Genomic DNA, 26,931 nt, shown 5'->3' with positions numbered 1-26,931 from the left:
TTGGTGGTTTTAAAAAAAAAGAAATTGGAGAGCCAGAGCTGACAGAAGACGGGCATGAAATAGAGTTGGGATGGAGAAAGATTAGCAGGGTGGGCCAGGATAGGAAGATGCAATCAGTCTGCCAGGCCTATAAATGGTACTGGAAATGGTAATGATGCTGTTTCTTGCAGTCCTTGCCTCTATTTGGCTGTTTATTTTCTTCAACCTCTTCAGGATACTTTTATTCAAAGTGAGATAGATAGGGTGATAGGGAGGTTGAGGAGGCACAAGGTGTGTTGGCCTTCATTAATTGGAGGTTGAGTTCAAAGTTGCGAGGCCGTAGCTCTCAATAAAACCCTCAGTAGACTACACATGCAGTGTTGTGTTTGGTTCTGGTTACCTCATTATAGGAAGGATAGAGAAGCTTTAGAAAGACTTACCATGCTGCCTGGATTAGAGAGCATATCTTATGAGGATAAGCTGAGTGAGCTAGGGCATTTTCCTTTGGAGCGAAGGAGGATGAGAGGTGACCTGAATGAGGTGTATAAGACTATAAGAGCATAGACAGAGAGAATAGGTGGAGACTTTTTCCCTAGTGTGGAAAAGGCTAATAAGCAGGGGCATTCTATAAATGTGTTTGGACGAAAGTATAGGGGTTGTCAGAGGTAGGTGTGTGAAATGCACTGCCATTTATTTTGCATCAGTCTTCACTGAGGAAGACAGCAGGATACCGGACACTCAAGGGTGGCAGGGAAGAGAAGTGTGCGCAGTCACAATTACGACAGAGAAAGTACTCAGGAAGCTGAATAGGCTAAAGGTCGATAAATCTCCTGGACCAGAATGAAAGCACCCTCGTCTTCTGAAGGAAGTAGCTGTGGAGATTGCAGAGGCATTAGCGATGATCTTTCAAAAGTCGATAGATTCTGGCATGGTTCCGGAAGACTGGAAGATTGCAAATGTCACTCCGCTATTTAAGAAGGAGGCAAGGAAGCAAAAAGGAAATTAGAGACCTGTTAGCTTGACATCGGTGGTTGGGAAGTTGTTGGAGTCGATTGTCAAGGATGAGGTTACAGAGTACCTGGAGGCATATGACAAGATAAGCAGAACTCAGCATGGATTCCTTAAAGGAAAATCCTGCCTGACAAACCTATTACAATTTTTTGAGGAAATTACCAGTAGTCTAGACAAGGGAGACGCAGTGGATGTTGTATATTTGGATTTTCAGAAGGCCTTTGACAAGGTGCCACACATGAGGCTACTTAACAAGATAAGAGCCCATGGAATTACGGGAAAGTTACATACGTGGATAAAGTGTTGGCTGATTGGCAGGAAACAGAGAGTGGGAATAAAGGGATCCTATTCTGGTTGGCTGCCGGTTACCAGTGGTGTTCCACAGGGATCAGTGTTGGGGCCGCTTCTTTTTACATTGTACATCAACGATTTGGATTATGGAATAGATGCCTTTGTGGCTAAGTTTGCTGACGATACGAAGATAGGTGGAGGGGCCGGTAGTGCTGAGGAAACGGAGAGTCTGCAGAGAGACTTGGATAGATTGGAAGAATGGGCAGAGAAGTGGCAAATGAAGTACAATGCTGGAAAGTGTATGGTTATGAACTTTGGCAGAAAAAATAAATGGGCAGACTATTATTTAAATGGGGAAAGAATTCAAAGTTCTGAGATGCAACGGAACTTGGGAGTCCTCGTACAGGATTCCCTTAAAGTTAACCTCCAGGTTGAGTCGGTAGTGAAGAAGGCGAATGCAATGTTGGCATTCATTTCTAGAGGAATAGAGTATAGGAGCAGGGATGTGATGTTGAGGCTCTATAAGGCGCTGGTGAGACTTCACTTGGAGTACTGTGGGCAGTTTTGGTCTCCTTATTTAAGAAAGGATGTGCTGACGTTGGAGAGGGTACAGAGAAGATTCACTAGAATGATTCCGGGAATGAGAGGGTTAACATATGAGGAACGTTTGTCCGCTCTTGGACTGTATTCCTTGGAGTTTAGAAGAATGAGGGGAGACCTCATAGAAACATTTCGAATGTTAAAAGGCATGGACAGAGTGGATGTGGCAAAGTTGTTTCCCATGATGGGGGAGTCTAGCACAAGAGGGCATAACTTCAGGATTGAAGGGCGCCCTTTCAGAACAGAAATGTGAAAAAATTTTTTTAGTCATAGGGTGGTGAATCTATGGAATTTGTTGCCACGGGCAGCAGTGGAGGCCAAGTCATTGGGTGTATTTAAGGCAGAGATTGATAGGTATCTGAGTAGCCAGGGCATCAAAGGTTATGGTGAGAAGGCGGGGCAGTGGGACTAAATAGGATAAAATGGATCAGCTCATGATAAAATGGCAGAGCAAACTCGATGGGCCGAATGGCCTACTTCTGCTCCTTTGTCTTATGGTCTTATGGTGGTAGGGGCAGGTACATCAGGGACATTTAAGAGTGCTACACACAAATCAGCAGGTCAGGCAACATCTGGGGGGGGGGGGTGGAATTAACAGTTGACATTTTGGTCCAAGTACCAGTATTATTGAATGGTTTTGGTCTGAAATGACAACTGTTAATTCTTCTTAGATGCCTCCTGACTTGCTGAGTTTCTCCAGCATTTTGTGTGTGTTACTCTGGATTTCCAACATCTCGTGTTTAGGGACATTTAAGAGACTTATTAGATAGGTACATGAAAATGTGGGAGGGAAGGGTTAGATTGATCTTGGAGTAGGTTAAAAAGTCAGCACAACATTGTAGGCCTGTACTGTATTGTACTGTTCTACATTCTAAAATTTGAGGGATTATCATTATTCAAATATTCAACTGAGTAACTCATTCTCAGGAGAGGGTTGATTATCTGTCAAAGAGAATTGAGAGTGAGATTTTTAAAAATGTAAGCAACCTACCAGCAGCTTGAGCCTGTTTTTAGTTTTAAATGCACTATCCTTTCATTGCTCCAAATCAATAGCACTATTGCTATGTTTGAACAGTGGACAGGACTCAAATGCAGGAATATTCTAACACAGATCACCTAAACCATCCAGATTTCATTAAAGTAATAATCCTTCATCAAAAGATCCCAGAAATCCTGATATAAAAATCCTATGATAAAATCCCAAAGAATATTTTTTGAATAACATTGCAAAATGGTTTTCCTTAAAAGGATAAGCTTTTAACAGTCTTATACTGCATAAAAATACATTTGTATGTTAATCTCTAATGCATTTGTACAAATCTTTTATACTTGTATCGTACAAAATGCCCAAATTAATCAAAAATTAAAATACCATCCAAAATACTTTGCAAGTGTTATCACAGTATGTAAACCTCAACAGTTAAGATGTCTCAAAGAGTGAATTAATTGCTTACCACCTTTCTTTACCGAACCCTGCAAATTACCAGCACCTCCTCCAGGAGAGACTGTCTTTTTGCTCAGAAGACTGTTAAAGAAATTTGCCAGAACACCTTCACTTGCAGCTCCTATATGTGCAAAATACAAAAAGGGGATTATTCTAAATTAGAATAGTAATTTGCCAGATCATTTCAAGCATCTTATGCTATTATAAAAATGCTTGAAACACTCAGACCAAGTAATATCAGTGGAAAGAGAACAGGAGTTTACTCTAAAAAGTTAACTCTATGAAACAAGTTAAAGGTCTTTGACTGGAAAAGTTCACCATTTGTCACCTTACAGATGTTCCCTAGCCTTCTGTACATCGCCAGCATTGCTGTTTTGCTTTGCATTTAGAGGAATTTATTGACATGAACAATCACAGACTTAGATCAAAAATTTAGTGTACACATTTGTCCATGAAGCCCAGTTGGCTGTAACTTTCATTTCAAGAAATGCACAATGAAGTTTAAAATATTCAGTTTGAGGAACTTAATAGATATATATTCAGTTTGAGGAAATTAACAACCAAAGATTTTAAAAAATCATTTTTAGAAAAGGACTGAGTTCATTTCCAACAAACTGGCCAGTAGACAGTTAGAGTGGAGAAATGGGGTATTGGCAAGGAGAGGCAGAGGTCAAGGTCCAGGGACCATTTTGGAGCAACCATTGTTTGTGAGAGCCAGTGCAGGAGTCAACGCTCTGAGGCTCTGACTCTACAAGGAGGCACAGGCAAGGAGTAAGTGAAAAGGCAAGGAAGGATTTTATTTTTATTTATGGCAGCTAACTAAAAAGATACAAATTGCAACAATTTTAATAAAATAGGAGTGCAGAATCAGGTAATGTGTTGTTGCTGCATGATGTGGGAACTGATGGATCCCACTGTGGTTCCTGCTGCCCACATCTGCAACAAATGTCCATTGCTTGAGGAACTCAGGCTCAAAGTTGATGAACTGGAATCTGAGCTCCAAACACTGAGATGCATCAGGGAGGAGTTTCCTGGACACTGTTTCAGGAGGCAATCACATCCATTAGATGAAGTACTTCAAATTTAGTGTGTAACCACAGACAAGAGCATTTGACTGTGAGTAAAACAAGAGAGGGATCCAAAAGGTTGTGCTGGATGAGCCTCGGCCCTTAAGCTTGCCCTACAAGTCTGAGATTGTTGCTCCATGTGTGGATGGGAGAGCAGGCTTAGGAAGGATGAGCAACCAAACCGTGGCATCATGGTCCAGGGAGCCATTCAAGAGGGTGGAGAGAAGAGAATGGTAATTGGGGATAGTATAGTAAGGAGGAGAAAAAAAACCCACAATTTGCTGTTGGAGGAATCAACAGTCCTGAAAACTGTGCTGTCTGGCTGATGTTCAAGTTGGGGACAGCTCATGTGACGGACAGAGAAATTTTAGAGTGGGAGGGGTAAGATCCAATTGTTGTGGTCCATGCAAGTACCAACATTGTAGGAAGAACAAGAAAAGAGGTTCTGCAGAGGGAATTTGAGCAGCTAGAGAGTAAATTAGAATGCAGAACATAAAAGGTAATATACTTGATTATTACCTCAGCTATGTACAAATTGACATGGGGTTAATAAGATCTGAGTTAAAGGTGTGGCTCAATGATTGGTATGGGAGAAGTGGGTTTGAATTGGTGAGACATTGACACCAGTATTCGGGAAGGAGGGAGCTGTTCCAATGGGACAGGCTTTACTTGAACCATGCTGGGATGGGGGTCCTGGTGCATTGTATAACTAGCGGTGTGGATAGGGCTTTAAAATAAATAGTATGGGGTTCAACATGGAGATACTGTAAAAGGGAAGGAGAATGAAGGAGAGGGTACGGAGTACTCCAGAATAATGTGGTGGTTGTCTATAGTGTCCAACGATAACAGGCAAACTCTACAAGAAGTTTTTAAAGTGGAAAAGCTATTGCACCAGAGTAGTTCCACTCAATCGACCTCAGAAGTCTGGGTCCAGTGGCACAAATAAACTCTCAAACTGTGGTCTTCCCTGATTGCAGGAGATGACCATGGCATCTTCTGTGCCTTGTCATACCCTTCGCTCTCCACAGTGTTGCAGTATTGCCTTCCTGGCTGTTGGATCTCACTGTAGATCTCGCCCGCCCGGTCTGCTGGAGCTGACTCTGCGAGCTAGGGCAGGCATGTTCCTATCTCAGGGGCAAAAAGACCCTGATGGGAGTCATATACAGGCCTTTGGACAGTAGCCAGGATGTGGGGCATCAATGAGAATGAGAGATAGTAAAAGCATATCAAAAAAGGCAATGTTACAATGGTCATTGGGGATTTCAATATGCAAGGTAAATTGGAAAAAAACAGGCTGGTGTTGGAACCCAAGAGAAGCAATTTGTAGAATGCCTACGAAATGACTTTTTAGAGCAGCTTATGGTTGAGTTCACTAGGGAAATGGCAATTCTGGACTGGCTGTAATGAACCAGATTTGATTAGGAGCTTAAGGTAAATGAACCCTTAGAGGTAATGATCATAATATCATATAATTCACCCTGCAGTTTGAGAGGGAGAAGCTAAAAGCAGATGCTTCAGTATCACAGTTGAGTAAAGGTAACTACAGAGGAGCTGTTTGGAAGTGGACACTAGCTGGGGTGACGGTACAGCAGCAGCAGTAGCTGGAGATTCTGGGAGTAATTCAGAAGGCGCTGGATTAGTTCATCTCAAAGAAGAAGTATTCTAAAGGGAGGTTGAGGCAACTGTTGCTGACAAGGGAAGGAAAAGCAAAAGAAAGGGCATATAATATAGCAAAAATTAGTGGGAAGCTAGAGGATTGGGATGTTTTGAAAAACCAACAGAAAGCAACTGTAAACAATAAGGAGAAAAGAGATGAAATATGAAGTTAAACTAGACAATACTATAAAAGAGGATACCAAAGAGAGGCAAGAGTGGACATTGAACTGCTGGAAAATGATGCTGGAGAGGTCATAATGGGGAACAAAGAAATAGTGGATGAACTGAATAAGCATTCTGAGCAAGTCTTTACTGTGAAACCCACCTGCAGCCCACCAAAAATTCAAGAGTGCCGGGGCAGAAGTGAATTTAGTCAATATTATTAAACTGAAGTGCTTGGGAAGCTGAAACAGCAGAAGGTAGGTAAGTGACCTGGACCAGACAGACTACACCCCAGGGTTCTCAAAAAGGTAACTGAAGAGATAGTGGAGGATTTGTAGTGATCTTTCAAGAATAATTAGATTCTGGAATTGTTCCAGAGGATGGGAAAATTGCAAATGTCACTCCACTCTTTAAGAAGAGAGGGAAGCAAAATGCAGGGAATTATAGGCCAGTTACCCTGAGTTCAGTGGTTGGAAAATGTTAAGAGTTCATTATTAAGAATGATGTTTTGGGGAAGGTGGAGGCACATAATAGGCTGAAGTCAGCATAGTTTCCTTAATGTACAATCTTACCTGACAAATATATATTGAGGAAATAACAAGCAGGATAAACAAAGGAGAGCCAGTGGATGTTGCTAACTTGGATTTTCAGGAGGCCTTTGGCAAGGTGCCATACATGAGGCTACTAAACAAGGTAAGACCTCATAGTATTACAGGAAAGATACTAGCATAGATAGCAGACTAGCTAACTGGCAGAAGACAGAGTGGGAATAAAGGAGGACCTTTCTGGTTGGTTGCCACTGACTAGTGGTGTTCTGCAGGAGTTGGTATTGGGTCCCCTATCTTTCACATTATACAGTATGTTAATGATATGGATGAAGGAATTGATGGTTTTGTGGCCAACACAAAGGTAAGTGGAGGGGTAGGTAGTGATGAGGAAGCAGGGTATCTGCAGGAGGACTTGGATAGACTAGGAGATTGGGCAAAGAAGTGGTAGGTGCACTTTTGGTAGAAGGAAGAAAAGTACTGTGGAAATATACCTGTAACCCTGAAGGTTTTATGAATTTATAACTTTTGTAAAATGTAATGTGACAAAATGGAACCTGTGTGATCCCAGAGTGCTTTGCAGGTTTGCTGATGTGTTTGGATGTGCTTGCAAACGGCGTGATTTATAGCAGGGAGTGTTTGGATATTGCATGACTGAAAGCAGAGGAAAACAGGACATTGCTGTTGGGCGGAGAAATCTCAGACAAATATGGCTTATTTAAGATGGATGTGAGATAAGACAGGAATGCAATTAACAGATGGAACGACCTCAAAGAGATGAAGTTGATGAATTACTGGACTCTGTAAACGCATAAAAATGATCCGTTTTGATTGATTTGTAAGATTGAAGTTACCTACTGATAACTATGGAGGAGGACTTCCCTTGCAAGTAGTAAATGCCCTTATAATTTGATTCACTCTGAGTTTGTTGTAGTCTGTTTCTTTATATTTAGAAGAACAAGCTGAATGACACATGACAGTACAGACTATTTTCTAAATAGAGAGTGAATTCAAAATTGAAAAACAATTTAGAAATTGGAGGTGCAAAGGGACTTCAGAGTCCCAGTGCAGGTTTTCCTGAAGTTTAACTTGCATGTTAAATTGGGAATAAGGAAGGCAAACGCAATATTATTGTTCATTTTGAGAGTACTAGGATATAAAAGCAAAGATGTAACGCTGAGGCTTTATAAGGCACTGGGTGACTGCATTTATAGCATTGTGAGCAGATTTGGACACAATATCCAAGAAAGGATGTGCTGGCATTGAGGAGTGTTTGATAGCTCGGGGCCTGTACTCACTGGAGTCTAGAGGGATATCTGGATGAAGGGGGATCTCATTGAAGCCTATCGAATATTGAAAGGCTTAGAGAAAGTGGATGTGGAGAGGATGTTTCCAAAAGTGGGAGAGTCTAGGACCAGAGGGCACAACATCAGAATAAAAGGATGTTTCTTTAGAACAGAGATAGAAAATAATTTCTTTAGCCAGAGAGTGGTGAATCTGTGGAATTCACTGCCACAGATGCCTGTGGAGGCCAAGTCATTGGGAATACTTAAAGTGGAGATTGGTATGTTCTGAAATAGCAAGGGTGTGAAAGGTTACAGGGAGAAGGCAGGAGAATGGGGTTGAGAGCGAAAATATATCAATCACGATTGAATGGCAGAGCAGATTTGACAGGCCGAATACCCAATTCTGCTCCTCTGTCTTATGGTATCTTGCTGCAATTGTTATTCCAACTTCACTGATTCTTTGATGTTGTCAATATCTATTCATATTCAACAAATTCTACTCCACTTTTGTTTTATACCTCTATGACTCTCACTGCTCTTCATTTTCTGTTTTGCTTTGCTGATACTTCCCCTTGTATTCCTCAAATGCTGCTTCAAGAATTAGTCAATTTTAGACATTTTGAAGTTTGCACATTGAAGGTACACTTTCAGAGTCTGCCTAAGGTCACTTGAAACACTACCAAATGAAATATTAACAGGTCCAGGATAACCTAAATTGTACTATTGTTACTGTGACAAAACTTTAGACAGAGATTATAGCTAAATAGGAAGGTAATGATATTGAGGAAGAGCCTGCTAATATGCAGTTTCCAGCACCCAGGTAAGCAAGACCAATGTTCAAGGCAAAAGAAATATATATGCCTTTAAGGCACAAATACACAACAGGAAAATCAGTCTGCTTACAGCTTACGGGAGAAATTGAAAGTCATATTAAACCAAAAGATGAGGTTTATAAACTTAGTAAGAATGTAGCACGTCTGAGGATTAGGATCACTTTAGAACTTGGCAAGGGAAGATCAAGCAATTGACAAAGTAAAAGAGAATATAAATTGCTGGCAAATAACTGGGCTGCAAGAACTTGGAAAAGAATGCAAAATTAGCAAGGGTTCACTTTGAATACAAAAAATCATGGGAAATATGGAAATGTCTAATTTTCTGAGGATGTGACTAGCAGCTTACGAAGGAACAAATAAATGTGGTATATTTATATTTTTCAGAGGCTTTCATTAACCTCTACACAGAAGGATGATGAATAAAGTCAGGACATGTAAAATTGTATTATATTTGTAATACTTCACTTTTGCCATATCACATGTCAGCTACCACTGTTCTGATCACTTACTTAATTTGTCCAGTTCAGGTTGATCCCAGAAAAATGACTAATAGATGAGGATTAGATAGATTTGCAAGTGGTGCTACATTTTCAAAGACACTTTAAAAAAAAAAGTGCAAAGGGCTTAGATCGGATGCAGTTTAAGTGTGTCCAAGATTGTCTCTGAGACAATAAATAGATTGTCCTAACAGGGAACAGGATGGCCTTGGGAATGAAATGCAGGTGTGTAAGTTTTGGAAATAGTAAGCATAATTCTGCAAGTTTCAAGGTGATTACAGAAAGAGGTAAGGCTTATTCCCAAGTCATGGGTCCTAAAGGTGGGTGGGGGGGGGGGAGGGTAGAAGGCTGATGTTGATAGTACTTAAGAGGACCTGGCAAAATAAACTGGGAGGAGATCTTGCAGTTAAAAACAACATTTGACAAATGAAAGTCCTTAAGAAGAGCATTAACATGAGTTCAGAACCAGAACATTCAGTATGGGTAAAAAACAAAGATAGCAAAATTAGTGAAACCTGAATGACAAACGTTCATAGAATTGATCAGGGGTGAAAAAAAACTAGAACAACTATAGGAAACTACAACCAAGCAAGTCCCTTCATGAACCTATAGGATAACAATTAGAAAATTAGAAGGGTGAAAAGAGTTAATGAAATTCCTTGGCAGTAAAGTTTAAGGAGATTTCCATGTCACTACGTGTATTAGGAGTACTGTGTATACAAGCGGGGCAGATTAGGGAAAGCCACTATACCTTAGAATGTGGAAAATACAGCCTCACTAATTTTATTGAGTTATTTGAAGAGGTAAAGAATCATGATAAAAGCAGGAATGGAAGATGTTGTCTAAATTCACTTTAGTAAGGCATTTGACAAAGTAGGTTGGTCTAGAAGATTAAAGTACCCAGGATCTAAAGTGAGCTAATGAATTGGATTCAAAATTGGCTTGGTGATAGGAGACAATGGTGGAGTTTTTTTTTCCTGATCTGACAGGGGACCCTTTTCTGTTTATGATATATATTAATAATGTGAATGTAGGACATATAGTTAGTGAGTTTGAAAATTATACAAAGTTGGTGGTGTAGTGGAAAGTGAAGAAGTGTGTCCAGGGTTATAAGTCGGATGGAAAGTTAGGTGGAGTACTGGCAGACAGTATTTAATCCTAACAAGAGCCAGATAATGCACTTTGGGAAGTCAAATAGTGGTATAACATATCCAATAGATAGTAGGGTGCTAAGGAATGTTGATGAACAGGGAAACTGAAGGCCACATGCCTATTGTTCCCTGAAAGTAACAGCACAAGTAGATGTGCTTTATAGGGCAGGCAAAGAACATTATGTTGAAACCTCATTGTCTGTGGTTCCTGTTGCCACACTAGGAAAGATGTGATAGTGTCGGACAGAGTGCAAAGATTTACCAGGATGCCGCCTGGGTTGGATGACTTTAGTGATGGGGAGAGATTGTATAGAATGCGTTTGTTTTCTCTGGAACAAAGTAGAGTAAGTGGTGACTTGATGAAAGAATATAACACTGAGTGGCAGAGATAAAGGTAGTCAGGTAGTCAAATCTTTTTTTTGGCGTGTGCCTGCATGCGTGTGCGTCTGTGTGCGTCCGTATTGATGCCTTTTACATGGCTTTTCACAAGGCGCAGAGCGAGAGAGAGAGACTGTGTGGCGCACCACTCCTCACACAGACATTTTCGCAATAGTTTTCCCTTTATTTTACGAGGTCGAGTTGCCATCTCGACACTCAACCTGGCACGGACACTCAACTCGGGAGCGGACCCGACTGGTTTCCAAACTGGAAACCTCCATTCCTGGGTCTGGCACCGATGTCATGCGCCACCAGCCAGCCCCAGGTAGTCAAAACTTTTTCCCCTGTGAAATGAGTATCAAAAATAAAAGAGCATAAGTTTAAGGTGAGAGGACGAAGTTCTAAAGGAGATTTGAGGAGAGAGTTCTTCTACACAGTGATTGATATCTGGAACCCTCCACCAGAGGAGCTGGTGTAATCAGTTACAAAGATTATGCGCAGACAGTGGCATTTAGAGAGATAAAAACAGGGAAGGTATAGAAGGTTATGGTTCTAGTGCAAGTAAATGGATTAGTGTAGATGGTCAAAACATCAACATGGGCTGAAGGGCTTGTTTTTGTGCCTTATGTTGGAAACCTCAGGAATTTTTGTGCTGCATGAATGCATGACAAAAGTATTTCAGGAATACCTTTGATATTGGGATCAATCTTTTTGTTTCCTGCAGGAATAGGAGTTACATTAACAACATTGGCACTTCCAGATCGACTTGGTGTTCTTGGAGAACCTCCAGCAACTCTTGTTGAGGAATCCTGAACAAAGACAAAACAAGATTTCAGGATATACAATAAAGTGCAGGTATGAAAGATTCATTGCCTAAGTGCCCCTATAGAAGAATTTTGAACATTTCTGGTACACAAGGTAGTCTAGAAGTCTAGCAATATTAACTGCCCAAACTCAAAAGGGAAGGTCTGTGAAGCCCTAGATTTTGGGCATCGTTTTAATGCAACACTGTGTATAGGTTAAAATGCCAACTTCCAGATTGGGTGATTCTGAGAGGGTACCAATGGTCCATAAAGGCCATGCTGAATTTGTTTGGAGGGGACAGGGTGAGAGCAGAAACTGAAACAGCATGGACCTTGGGATCATTGCTGGAGAGTTGGGTACGAATATCATAAGTATTGAGAGTATTATTAAAATTTGATAATGTGCTCAGTGAGTTGATTGTCAGAGTAAAGATCTCAGAATCTGCAGGGATGACAATCATGCAAAGAATTAAAAAAAAAACATGTGAACTGGTTTTCCCAGAAGCAATCGAAAAAAGGGAAAGCAAAGGCTGCTGCAGAAACCAATCAGGTCTTTATTTTCATTCATAAAGACTAACATCTGCATTGGACAAGGACAAAAATTGTCAAGCTGGCAATGGGCACACATTGTGGCAGAATATTCTAGTCCAGGGGTCGGCAACCATTTTGCCTCTGTGGGCCGGATCGTGTATTAATGAGCGGACGGTGGGCCAGATAAATGCCATAAAAAACTTGAAATATGGGAATTATCCATTTAACTACATCTAGTTATGTTTTGCCTCAAATTAATGAATAATGCATGCTAGAAAATTATTTGTGCTTAAGGTTGCCTACCCCTGTTCTAGTCTCCAGCTGGCAAATGAATAGCACCACAATAATAACTGCAACCAATTCACACACAGTCTTTTACAAATTCTTCTCTCAAAAACGTAGATACTTTAGCAGTGTTGTGTTGCATAAGCAGAGATTTACTCCCAAGTCACTTGGTTTATTGATATAATGCTTGACAACGGTGTGGGGTAGGTGAAGAAGGGAGAGTCTAGGTCACAACTGATTCCTATTCAGGTACAGAATGACAGTTATATCCATGCATATTCAGTGAACCACTGGACAGTGATCAGAACCATTGCAAATTGACCCAACTCTCCTATATTGATCTGCAAATATTAGAACTTGTTATGGTGCCTTTCAGTTCTCAGTATGTTAAAATTGGGTTGGATTGGTTCACTGCACCATGAATCAGAGTATTAACCATGTAAATTGCTACCAAATTATTTGAATTTAAACTTGACAATTTAATTACAGTGAAAGAATTACTTCTCTGTACAAATTATTATTTTGTTTTCAGCATAGGCAACCAAACTTTCAATTTATCTCACGTATGCAAGCAAAGTCTATTTTCTACAGCGTTCTTAGCAATCAAAGTTAAACAGGCCATAATTATCTAACTATGTTGAACTGTATTACAAATTGAGAGTAAAAAGTTCTATTAATGTACAATGCTGTGACTTTCACATAAACACAAATTATATTTACTCACTAGTGGTCTTCCAGTTGAAAGAGGTGGTTGTTTTGCTAAGAAAGACTACAAATTAAAAGAAGACATATTATAATTGTAGCAGAAATCCACAAATTTTACTTCTCCCAGAGTTACCAAAATAAAAAAAAACATACCATCTAGAGGAACAACATACACAAAGTGCTGGAGGAATTCAGCAGGTCAGGCAGCACCAATGGAAATGAAGAGTCATGGCCCAAAATGTCCACTGTTTATTCATTTTCATAGATGCTGCCAGACCTGCTGAACATTTTGTGTGTGTTGCTCTGGATTTCCAGTATACGCTAAATCTACTGTGTATATAATCTAGGGGATTATGTTTTCAAGATTATTTTCCACTGTTGTTAGAAGATGTTTGCAAGTGTAAAAAGCTAAATACTGCAGCACTACTACTTATAACATAAACAGACCGTTTAGCTCATCTAGTCTACAACAGTGTTTGTTCTACATAACCTTTCTCTCCTGCATGACTCACCTGAACCTCATGACAGATACTTATTTATCTCATGCACTTATCTGGCTACACAATTTAAGAAGTTGCCCTAATATCTATATTGAACTTTTGTTTTTACAGACCCATTCTCAAATCTTATTAATATCTTATTTTGGGTACAGTCCCAATTTGACATAACAAACAAATTTTGACATTCTGCTTCTTACTTTCAATCCAAGAAAATATCACAACTTTAAACAGCATAATTTAAACAGCGATATTTCAAAGTGCCAATTATGAACAATAAATAATATTTAGTAAAGACATGAAAGGGCAAGTGGCAAGTTAATCACTGTTATTCAATGCCACGATTATCCTCAATAGCAATTAAGAGAATATTCTAAAACTATTTAAAATGAGCACCTTTACATTGTGTTACAAATTGGTTTTGAACATCCAGCAATCTGTAATATTGGGTATGCTCATGTCATTTAGGATTTTATAATATTGCATGAGTAACAAGATGCCAATACAACTTTGGTGGTGTCTGACTGTCAGATCTTCTGGACTAATGAATGATATTCCTATTAATACCCCAGCTTACTTCCAATTCACTGAAAAACAATAGTTGTCTAGGTACACAACAGGAATTCTGCAGATGCTGGAAATTCTAGCAACTTTGATGTTGTCTAGGTACAGCTCACTTCCCCCTGCAAAAAGATAGTGTTTCTATTTCATGTGGAATACAGATAGGGATAGAAATTTTCGCCTCCACTGTTTTTCACCACAGTATGACCTACATGAGGGAGTATGTTCAGGTGATAAAAATAGGATATTTCTGATACAGCAATAAAATGTGCATTGTTCCTCACTGCATCGGTCTCTATTTTTAAATTATATACTACACAAAAACAGAACTTAAATCTGTATTTAGTCAAACACTATGTATTCCTGTTTTGGTTGTATTATACTGTTGGCTACTTTCTACCTACAGGTAATATCTGGTTTACTCAATTTATTACGATGACTATATACTACCACATATACTGCTTAGTGTTGAGGCCAAAAAGTTCCACTTTGGTTTCATTCCACTACAAGACCTTCTTTCAAATCTTTACAGTATCTTCTAAGTGATGCATTGTGAAGTCTTTACAAGCAAAGATTTTTTTTTAATTTTTTACAAGTGGTATGTATAGCATCAATCCAATACTATGAATCAGCCAGGTAACACCCATCCTACTGTAAAGTATGGTGGAGGTAGCATCATGCTATGGGGATGCTTTACAGCAGCAGGGACTAGAAATCTGGTCAATATTGATGGGAAGGTGAATGCTACTAAATACAGAGATCCTGGATAAAAACATGCTAGCCTCGGCCAGAAAGCTTAAACTGGAGATGGAGTTCATCTTTCACCGGGACAACAACCCAAAGCACACTGCCAGAACAACCATGGTAGTGGCATGAAATGAAAAAACATTGATGTCCTTGAGTAGCCCAGTTAGTGGCCTGACCTTAAGCCGATCGAACATCTCTGGCAGGACCTCAAGATTGCTATACACTGCTGCTTCCCAACTAACCAGGCACAGTTTGAGCAATTTTGCAAGGAGCAATGGAAATTTTACCCTGTCATGTTGTGCAAAGCTAATAGAGACTTATCCAAAAAGACTACTGGCTGTAATAGCCGCAAGAGGTAGTTCAACTGAGTACTCAGCAAAGGGAGATGAATAGTTTCGGACTGCTGACATTTCAGTTTTTTGAATTGTTACTTTTTCATGCTTTACAATTTTCCCTGTTTTTGGGCTCTACTGTGAAAAAAGGAGTACAGGTGTCCCCCGCTTTTCGAACGTTCGCTTTACAAAACCTCACTGTTACGAAAGACCAACATTAGTACCCTGTTTTCGCTTTCAGAAGGTGGTTTCACCGTTACGAAAAAAAAGCAGCGCGCGACAAAAAATTCAGCGTGCGCCCCAAGCAGCTGTTTGCAAGATGAGTACTATGGTGTCGGAAAAGCCTAAAAGAGCTCGTAAGGGTGTTACATTTAGCGTAAAACTAGACATAATTAAGCATTTCGATCATGGTGAACGAAGTAAGGACAAAGTGAGTTTGGCTTGTGGAAGCTGACAAAGATGATGTTGAAAAGGTTTTGGCATCCTATGACCAAGAACTGATAGATGAAGAGCTGATGCAATTGGAAGAGGAAAGGATAACAATCGAAACAGAGTGCAGTAGCGAAATGAACGTGAAGCAACTGCGTGAGATTTTCGCTGCAATGATAAGTACGACTTTAATTTTGAAAGGGAATGTAGGTTTAGGAGATATTTGCAGCATGGTTTGAGTCCTTACAAAGAACTGTGTGATAGAAAAATGCGCAAGGCTCAGCAGTCAAGCAAGCTTTCCACATCAGCCACAGCAGACGACGAACCTCGACCTTTGACATCGAGGTGGGCAGTCATAGGAGAAGATGAGCTGCCTGCTCTAATGGAAATAGATGACGAGATGACACCCCAGTGTCCCACCACCCCAACACCCAGGCCGCGGACAGATACTGTACCGATTTGTGGAGAATGCAGCAGTAGCCGGGAGGCACACAGCACATCTTTAAGAAAAAAGCCGAAATAAACATGTTAATTAATTAGGTGCCACCCCACACTTAAACGTCGGCCCAGATCAAAGGCGATGCAATTGGCAATGGGCACTGATCTGGGCCGACAATTACATGCCCGGCAGCACCTAGTTAATTAGCATGTTTATTTCGGCTTTTTTCTTAATGATGTGCTGGATGCCTCCCGGCTAACGCTGGACCCCTGCATGCTTCACGGCAATGTATCTGTCGGCGGCCCAGAGGGTGGGGGCCACTGCACCAGCCAATCTGCGACAACTCAGTCTAACACACCATCACCAGTGTGCTCGGTGCAGTCCCGATTCCGGTAAGTGAAACTACACTGTACATACATTATTTCTACTTTATATCGGCTGTGTATTTTTACGTGTTGTTTGGTATGGTTTGGCATCAGCTTAGCTTAAAGGTTACTGGAGAGCGCTTGCGCCGGGTTTTTGCACTTGCGTGAGATTTTCTGCCAACGGCGCTTGTGTGAGATTTTCGCTATGGAGAACAGTTCAGTAATGATTGTGGAAAAGTATTTCTACTTTATATAGACTGTGTATTTATCATATCATTCCTGCTTTTACTATGTGTTACTGTTATTTTAGGTTTTATGTGTTATTTGGCATGATTTGGTAGGTTATTTTTGGGTCTGCAAACGCTCTCGAAATTTTCCCATATAAATAAATGGTAATTGCTTCTTCGCTTTACGACATTTCGGCTTACGAATCGTTTCATAGGAACGTTCTACCTTCGGATGGCGGGGGAAACCTGTATGCGATTCATAAATAAAAATTCTCAGTTAAATTAAAACCCCTGGTTGTAATACCATTTATGTGAACAATGGGCTGAATACTTTTACAAGGCATTGTAATTGAAACATAAGAACAAAACATTAAACATCAAAACTCTCCACTTGGTCTGATATCCTGATTATTTCTATTATTTCCTATTACTGTATTAATTTGAGATTTCCCCAACTCCTGGTTTTTAACATTTGAATAAGTATTTTACCTGTTGTTTCATAAGAAAGACCTGATCATCTTCTGATAAAACTTCTTTTTCATGTACAAACTGCAAGAGAAAAGAAGGAAGGCTGAAATTGCTGCCCTAAAGTAGAATAATGTATCTAGATAATTTTTAAAGATATACAAAACACTTGTATAGGTCTAGTACCCACTTTAGAGGTCTAAATCAATAACTGCAAAATAACTTCACTAAAAAAAAAATTGTAACATTTTCTATTCCATCAGCTTTAACGTTTTGTTTGAATAAAGGGCATTATTTCATAAATGAAATAATTTTCTTGTCCACTCAAGGCCACAGATCATTGCACTGAATGACACAATGCAGTTTATGAGCTGCCTCATCAAGACTGTGAAGTTAGCAGTCTGCCTTCTCGTGGTAGTTAGATGAAAAGATGTTACTGGTTACCACAGTCTAATTTGAAATGCAAGTTCAACAGCATACTGCAAACTGGAATCTTTAAATATTAAGTGTATGGTACATACTCTTAAAGCAGTACAACTACAAAACAATTAGACAGATTTGTAAGCTAATTTAAATAGCAACTCAGACAGTAGCATCCAAAATGTCATGAGTGAATCTCAAGTCTTCTAATCATCAAAATTATTCAATCTGCTTCCTTATTACCTAATTCATCTATAAAATGATATGGCAATCCACTAGAATGATTTAGTATCAGGACAAAAATGGAAAAAGATACCTTTCTTACTGGAGGCTTCATAATGCCATCTTCAAATTTGTCATCAGGTTTTAACGACTGAAAATTTTCATACAAAATTCCTATTTTCTTTTCATTGTCCCATCCTGCAGGACTACGGAAGATTATTTGATTTCAAACAATAACCAAAGCAATAAAATGATCAACCCTTTAACAAGGTCTTACAGAAAGTGTTAACACACAGAGTTAAAGAATGGCACAAAATGGAAATAAAGTCTAAATATTCTTTACTTGTATAAAAATCAATGCCAAGTCAATTACACGAAGTTAATTTGCTCTGGTAATATGTTAAAATTTCTCCTGGAATCTTAAAAATATGAACTAATAACATTCCTGTTTAAAATACCAGGAAAGCTTATGCCATTGAAACGTTTATAATTATATGACCCGAGTTTCAAAATGATGGAAACTATGATATCTTCTTGAAAGAATATGAAGTGGAATTTGAAAATAGATCTGTCTGTAAGGTTGTGCACTCATCAGATATTCCAAAATCTGAAATTCAATGATGTTTTTGAGCACTGACATGATGTCACAAATGGAAAATTCCACAAAGTGTTAGGAAGGTTTCCAGGCAATGCACACGTCTCTGTGCACTGCAGACACTTTTGAGATGTGACCTCACATATATAATGAACAGAAGTGAATGAAAAACACAAAAACACTGCATAAAGTGAAAACTGAAAGTCTTGATTGTGTAGTGAAAGAGTGAATTCATCTGCATTGGAGTGAATATATACTGCTTAATGGTATGCTGATCATGAAGCAAGCACAGGTCGATCATGAGGAAATGAAAATTGAATGTATGTGAATATTTAGCAGGCTGGTTACGGAATTTTAAGAAATGTACAGCATTAAATTTTTAAAGGTTGGTAGTGATAATGCATCTGCTAATCACAAAGAAGCTGGGAAATTCATTCAAGCAACACACACAAAATGCTGGTGGAACGCAGCAGGCCAGGCAGCATCTATAAGAAGGAGTACAGTCCACGTTCCCGGCCAAGACCTGTCGGGTCTCGGCTCAAAACATCGACTCTACTTCTTCCTATAGATGCTGCCTGGCCTGCTGCGTTCCACCAGCATTTTGTGTGTGTTGCTTGAATTTCCAGCATCTGCAGATTTCCTTGTGTTTGGGAAATTCATTGATGATTTTACCGAGATTGCTGCTGATGAAAATCTGAGATGCTGATTGGCTATATCAGTACATATATGTGATGAACAAGTGGAAGACAAAGAGTGCTTACTAGTAGCACATAAATTCAGAATCAGTAATGATGGTGATTCCAAACATCCACTGACTGTCCAACTAGATGGCCAAGGTAGTGACAGTTTACCTTTCTGACGGTTCAATGTACACATTATTGTTTTATGCATAATGTTATTTAATATTACCCCCAGCTTATACTATGTATAAGTTGTATACATACTGTAAATGGATTTCATGTTACACTTACCAAAGTTCAATTTGTCATTCAAACATACATGAATATTGATCAATACAGCCAAATAAAACAGCAATACTTCAGGGCCAAGGTGCAAAACAAAGTACTCATAGTCACACAGAGCATAAGCCTGCCACCTTGGGTTCCATCTCCAAGGTATCTCATTAAATATATGCAAATATTCCAAAATCCAAAAAAATCTGAAATCCAAAACACATCCGGCCAAAGCATTTTGGGGAAGGAGTGCTCAATTTGTATTAGCAAATGTTTGTAAGAATATTTGTAATTCACTTGTTCAACAACATACAGTAGCTTATAGACCCTTTGCACATTTTAATCACATTTAATGAGGAAAAGATTTAGTCAATAAGTAACATTCTGAAATACAGAGGATTCCAGCTAATTGTGCCATCAAATAATTGGGGCAGCTGCCTTCTTGGGACTACTTAGAAAAACAAAATCGAATTGAGGCAAAATCCCCTTTGTTTATTTGGGACACTATGTCGCTTAATTGAGACAGGAGCTTTGCTAGTTTCTAACTACAGTCAGTCATGTGGCTGTTAAGACACTGCACCATGCTTAGAGCCAACAATTTTTAAAGAGAGAGTGTGTGTGTGTGTGTGTGTGTGTGTGTTCGTGTTCAAAAAGCAGTGATTTTTTTTGGGTCACTGATAGTTGGCGAGAAATAAGCAGTAAGAGAATTGAGAACTGTTTTGCCCATTGCCATTTCAAGAATTCAGGCTTGGAGATGCCATGAACAGCCAGAAGTGAAAATAAAATTATTTTACTACTTGCAATGTTTGGAACTATGAAGAATTTGAAGGCATCAACAATCTTGAATATTACAATGAAAATGAAGATTTGGAGGATGCAATTATCAAAAGCATTGTATGAAGGCAATCCATTATCTGCACTAGGTGTCTGAGTGATTTTGTTCATTTACAGTCAATTAAAAGAACATGGCAGCATACACTGGATTAATTCCTCTGACCATTACTATTAAGTTTTATAGTATAGTACTATACAGTTTTATAGTACTGTAGTAGTATTGGTAGTGTTGTAATTTGTTCTGTATTCCAATTCAATACATAAATTATTGCTCAGTTAAATGATAGTTTATCTTTTTAAAAAACTTTTTCCACTATTTCCATGATACTTTAGCTAACTAGGGCAGCCGCTTAATTGGGACAAAATGTCTGGTCCTGATGTGTCCCAATTAATGAAATCTATTATATCTTAAAAAAATACTCCTGCTCAAACAGCGAGGAGTTACTGCCGCAAACTCAAGCCCCTTGATTTACAGGCAAAAACGTGTCCTCAGTGACATAATAAAAAGACACCAGATATGAATTTGGCTCATAGGCTCATTTTTACAGGATCAATTATTAAAACAATCATTCTGCATATCTAGTAAAAGTGAAATGATTTGTATTTTGTCACATTTTTTAAAACTGTTTAGTTAAAAAAAGAGCAGCAAGCTGGCTCATTTAAGTTATAGGCTCTCCATGATTACTCAGTACATACAAATAAGTGTTCTGGAGACCGGCAAGAAGGACGGGGATGGATTTGCCACCTGCTGCAGGGCTGCGGGCATTTTCTGTCAGTTGGGGGAAAGGGCAATTCTATGTGCCATCTCTCCCCATTCCTCCTTGAGCAATAATCGGGTGTTGAGCTGAGCAGGCTCACTGAGTCAGTGAGGTTGGCCGGTCGCTTTTCCTGTGCCTGCTTGATCTTCCATTACAGATGTTTCTGTAATCCTCTCTTACACACAGTCCTTGTTCATTTCTGACTAACACAAATATCTGTCTTATGAACATGTTCACAGGAATTGAAACTCTGACCTAACTTGGGATTGCCTGTATTACTTGAGATAAAAAGGATAAATCATCTTAAAATATCGAACCCAGAATTGAATGAAAAAACAATTGATTGCCAAACAAATGCTTTTCATTTATAATATGTATGAGGAAAATGTTTGCAATTCAAAACTGAACTTACATAAATACTGCATCTTTTTCTACAACCAGTACTGGTGAATGGAAAGGAAATCCATATAACTTATGGACAAGGTACTTATACATTAAATCAATATTTTTATTTTCTTTTATTGAAGTATAAATAAGTGCAGCACCATCTAAAATATCTGTATTAAGGAAAGTAACAAAGTAGAGTAATTAAGAAACTAGAATATTGGTAAACAACAGGAATTCTGCAGATGCTGGAAATTCAAGCAACTCACATCAAAGTTGTTGGTGAACGCAGCAGGCCAGGCAGCATCTCTAGGAAGAGGTACAGTCGACATTTCGGGCCAAGACCCTTCGTCAGGACTAACTGAAGGAAGAGCTAGTAAGAGATTTGAAAGTGGGAGTGGGAGGGGGAGATCCAAAATGATAGGAGAAGACAGGAGGGGGAGGGATGGAGCCAAGAGCTGGACAGGTGATTGGCAAAGGGGATACGAGAGAATCATGGGACAGGAGGCCCAGGGAGAAAGACAAGGGCGGGGTGGGGGGGAACAGAGGATGGGCAAGGGTCAGAGGGACAGAGGGAGAAAAAGGAGAGTGAGAGAAAGAATGTGTGTATAAAAATAAATAACGGATGGGGTACGAGGGGGAGGTGGGGCATTAGCGGGAGTTAGAGAAGTCAATGTTCATGCCATCAGGTTGGAGGCTACCCAGACGGAATATAAGGTGTTGTTCCTCCCACCTGAGTGTGGCTTCATCTTTACAGTAGAGGAGGCCGTGGATAGACATGTCAGAATGGGAATGGGATGTGGAATTAAAATGCGTGGCCACTGGGAGATCCTGCTTTCTCTGGCAGACAGAGCGTAGGTGTCAGGCAAAGCGGTCTCCCAGTCTGCGCTGGGTCTCGCCAATATATAGAAGGCCACATCGGGAGCACTGGACGCAGTAGATCACCCCAGCCGACTCACAGGTGAAGTGTCGCCTCACCTGGAAGGACTGTCTGGGGCTCTGAATGGTAGAAAGGGAGGAAGTGTAAGGGCATGTGTAGCACTTGTTCCGCTTACAAGGGTAAGTGCCAGGAGGGAGATCATTGGGGAGGGATGGGGGAGGGGGAACGAATGGACAAGGGAGTCGCTTAGAGAACAATCCCTGCGGAAAGCAGAGAGAGGTGGGGAGGGAAATATGTGTTTAGTGGTGGGATCCCGTTGGAGGTGGCGAAAGTCATGGAGAATAATATGTTGGACCCGGAGGCTGGTGGGGTGGTAGGTGAGGACCAGGGGAACCCTATTCCTAGTGGGATGGAGTCAGAGCATATGTGCGTGAAATGGGGGAGATGCGTTTGAGAGCAGAGTTGATGGTGGAGGAAGGGAAGCCCCTTTCTTTAAAAAAGGAGGACATCTCCCTTGTCCTGGAATGAATAGCCTCATCCTGAGAGCAGATGCGGCGGAGACGGAGGAATTGCAAGAAGGGGATGGCATTTTTGCAAGAGACAGGATGAGAAGAGGAATAGTCCAGATAGTTGTGAGAGTCAGTAGGCTTATAATAGACATCAGTGGATAAGCTGTCTCCAGAGATACAGACAGAAAGATCTAGAAAAGGGAGGGAGGTGTCGGAAATGGACCAGGTAAACTTGAGGGCAGGGTGAAAGTTGGAGACAAACCTCCCCCTCGTACCCCATCCGTTATTTATTTTTATACACACATTCTTTCTCTCACTCTCCTTTTTCTCCCTCTGTCCCTCTGACTATACCCCTTGCCCATCCTCTGTTTCCCCTCCCCCCTTGTCTTTCTCCCTGGACCTCCTGTCCCATGATCCTCTCATATCCCCTTTGCCAATCACCTGTCCAGCTCTTGGCTCCATCCCTCCCCCTCCTGTCTTCTCCTATCATTTTGGATCTCCCCCTCCCCCTCTCAAATCTCTTACTAGCTCTTCCTTCAGTTAGTCCTGACGAAGGGTCTCAGCCTGAAACGTCGACTGTACCTCTTCCTAGAGATGCTGCCTGGAACGTTGGTAGGCAGTTTAGAATTGTATGGTAACTCATAATGTAGAACAGCATGACAGTTGTCATATAGTCAATCATCCCAGTCTTAGAACATTACCGTAGGAATTTTGCAGGCAGTGTCCCAAGGTTCACTTGCCTCATCAATTAACATCCGGTGCTGCTGGCAGATCATCAACTTGGTGAAAGACGCCCTTTGGTCAGCCCGAAACTTGGTGGTCTACCAGCACATGGAGATGTCCGTGGCTAAATGCTGCCGGCTGGCACATTCTCGCCTGCAGGAATACATGCTGAGGAATGCACTCAATCTTGGTGCGGCCACCGCGAAGGCCCATTGGAGAAGGACCACAGTTTAAGGTTCATCACCTTTCTGAATAAAGTATATTTTTGGGGGGAAAAAAATCCCTTCTTTCTGTCACAAGGTTTAAAGTGGGGATGTTCATACATGATTCAATAGTATTAACAATTCTTCTTCAAAAAAAGATCAGCGTTGTACCTTAATGCAGCAAGACTTGGACAAAAATCAGGAATGATCAGGTAAGTAGTAATACACATGTACCAGGCAATAACTATCTCCACAAAAGAGAATCGAATCAAATACGATTGATATTGAACAGCATTACTATCATTAAACCTCTATCGTCAGTATCTTGGATGTCATCAGTGAGAAGAGACTTAAGTGCACCAACCACAAATTACACCAAAGATTACATATCCTGGTGAGTGACTCACCTTCTGACTCCCTAAACCACTCCGCCATATACAAATCATTAAAGTGATGTAAAATCCAGGCCAGTGCAGAGTAAGCCATGCTCAAACTTTCAACTTGGTTCACAGTACTGGACAAAATAGCCTGCATGATTGGAACCAAATTCATAATAAATATCATGGGTGCAGTTTGTGCTACCTACAAAACACACTTCAGTTACATGTCAAAGCCATTCAAATGTCCCATGCCTCCAAACACATAACCTGTACAAGCTAGGACAGCATTTGTAAAATATCATCAGCTGTAGGCCCCCTTCCAAGTTGCACAGCATTCCAAATTTGTAATACATCCCAACTCTTTGACCATGCAGTGATTAGTGCTGGTACCTCTGTTATTTGTGGTCTGATTAGTAATCTTGCAGATCATGAAAAGTGGGAGAATCATAGATAGTGAAACAGGTTGTCAAAGGGTCATAGATCAGCTATAAAGCTGGATGGAGTAGTGACAGGCAAGTGTGATGTAAGAAAAGAAAGATAAAAGAAAGACTTGCTTTATTTATCACATGCACATTGAAGCATACAGAGAAATGTGTCATTTTGAAAGGATTGTGCTGGGCAGCCTGCCCAGCATCACCACACTTCTGGCACTGAACAACCCAAGGCAATGTATTTTGGGACATCAAATACTGGCATGAAAAATACATCACAGGGATGTTAGGAGCATTGATGTAAGGAGACACCTTATGGTGCAAGTTCGTAATTCTTTGAAAATAGTAAAACTGGCAGATAGGGTAGTGCAGAAGAGTTTGACACACCTGTCTTCATAGATCAAGGCTTGGAGTGTAAGAGCTTAATGTCATGTTGTAGGTGCATAAAATACTAGTTAGATTTCACTTTAAGTATTGCGTACATTTCAGGTCACCACACTACAGAAAAGATCTAGGATTAGAGAGCAGAAAAGATTCATCACGATGTTGCTTAGAATGGAAGGATTAGATTAGATTAGATTATGAGGACACACAGTCCTCTTTTATTGTCATTTAGTAATGCATGCATTAAGAAATGATACAATGTTCCTCCGGTGTGATATCACAGAAACACAAGACAGACCAAGACTGAAAAACTGATAAAAACCACATAATTATAACATATAGTTACAACAGTGCAAGCAATACTGTAATTTGATAAGAACAGACCATGGGGACGGTAAAAAAAAAGTCTCAAAGTCTCTTGAAAGTCCCAACATCTCACGCGGACGGTAGAAGGAAGAAAACTCTCCCTGCCATGAGCTTCCAGCACCGCAAACTTGCTGATGCAGCATCCTGGAAGCACCCAACCACAGTCCGACTCTCAGTCAGTCCGTAATCTTTGAGCCTCTGACCAGCCCTCGAGCACCGAGCACCATCTCTGCCGAGCGCTTCAACCCCAGCCCCACCCGCCAGCAACAGGCAAAGCCGAGGATTTGGGGCCTTCCCTCCGGAGATTCTTGATCGCACAGTAGCAGCGGCAGCGAACCAGGCATTTCAGAAGTTTCTCCAGACGTTCCTCCGTGCTTCTCACGTCCGTCTCTATCAAATCAGGATTGTGCACGGCCCCATTTAACAAATACGATATAATTTCATCGGAGAGGCCGCGCGCGCTGCATCGCGTCGCCATCTTCTCCTCCCTCCATGATTTGTGTATAAGATTGAACAAGCTGTATTCATTCACACTGAAGCACAGGAGGTAGAGGGGTAACCTTATGGAGACGGATATGATAATGTAGGCCATGGGGTAGATAGTCAGAGTCTTTTTCCCAGGGTACAAGAGTCTTAAACTAGAGGGCATAGTGTTAAAGAGGGAGGGGAGGGGAGGAGAAGATGGCAGCGCGACACAGTGCGCGCGGCCGCTCCGAAATGATATCAGTATTTGTTAAGTAGGTACCATGCATAATCCTGATTTATACTTATACTTTATTGTCGCTAAACAATTGATACTAGAACGTACAATCATCATAGCTTTATTTGATTCTGTGCTTCCCGCTCCCTGGATTATACATCGATAGTAAATATTAAAAATCTATAAATAGAAAATAGAAAAATGAGAAGTAAGGTAGTGCAAAAAAACCGAGATGCAGGTCCGGGTCTGGATCCGTTCAGCAGTCTTATCACAGTTGGAAAGAAGCTGTTCCCAAATCTGGCTGTACAAGTCTTCAAGCTCCTGAGCCTTCTCCCGGAGGGAAGAGGGACGAAAAGTGTGTTGGCTGGGTGGATCGTGTCCTTGATTATCCTGGCAGCACTGCTCCGACAGCATGCGGTGTAAAGTGAGTCCACGGACGGAAGATTGGTTTGTGTGATGTGCTGCGCCGTGTTCACGATCTTCTGCAGCTTTTTCCGATCTTGGACAGGACAACTTCCATACCAGGTTGTGATGCACCCTAGAAGAATGCTTTCTACAGTGCATCTATAAAAATTAGTGAGGGTTTTAGGGGACAAGCCAAATTTCTTTAGTTTTCTTAGGAAGTAAAGGCGCTGGTGGACCTTCTTGGCAGTGGACTCTGCTTGGTTGGACCAAGTCAGGTCATTTGTGATACTGACCCCGAGGAACTTAATTTGATGGAGACAGACGTGAGAAGCATGGAGGAACATCTGGAGAAACTTCTGAAATGCCTGCTTCACTGCCGCTGCTACTGTGCGATCCAGAATCTCTGGAGGGGTAGGCCCCAAATCCTCGGCTTTGCCTATTGCCTGTTGCCGGGGCCGGGGTCCAAGCGCTCGGTGCTCGGTGTCGGAGGCTCGAAGT

At 40.7% G+C, this 26,931-nt stretch overlaps 1 protein-coding gene across 1 annotated transcript in view; it reads right to left on the bottom strand.

Annotated features, from left to right (window-relative positions):
• LOC134344388 (cytoplasmic dynein 1 light intermediate chain 1-like) overlaps positions 1-26,931 on the bottom strand; it is a 97,975-nt gene that overhangs the window by 29,599 nt on the left and 41,445 nt on the right. The window contains exons 7-12 of the mRNA XM_063044093.1: positions 21,481-21,616; positions 18,023-18,134; positions 17,311-17,370; positions 13,244-13,288; positions 11,589-11,709; positions 3,336-3,446 (exon numbers count right to left, since the gene is read on the bottom strand). Of these exons, the coding sequence (XP_062900163.1) occupies positions 3,336-3,446; positions 11,589-11,709; positions 13,244-13,288; positions 17,311-17,370; positions 18,023-18,134; positions 21,481-21,616 (585 nt within the window). The remainder of the gene's footprint in view (positions 1-3,335; positions 3,447-11,588; positions 11,710-13,243; positions 13,289-17,310; positions 17,371-18,022; positions 18,135-21,480; positions 21,617-26,931) is intronic.

Source organism: Mobula hypostoma, chromosome 3 (assembly GCF_963921235.1).
Source record: "Mobula hypostoma chromosome 3, sMobHyp1.1, whole genome shotgun sequence".
Taxonomy (NCBI): Eukaryota; Metazoa; Chordata; class Chondrichthyes; order Myliobatiformes; family Myliobatidae; genus Mobula; species Mobula hypostoma.
Note: the sequence above shows the minus strand (reverse complement) of the source record. Positions and strands in the feature narration are given on the sequence as shown.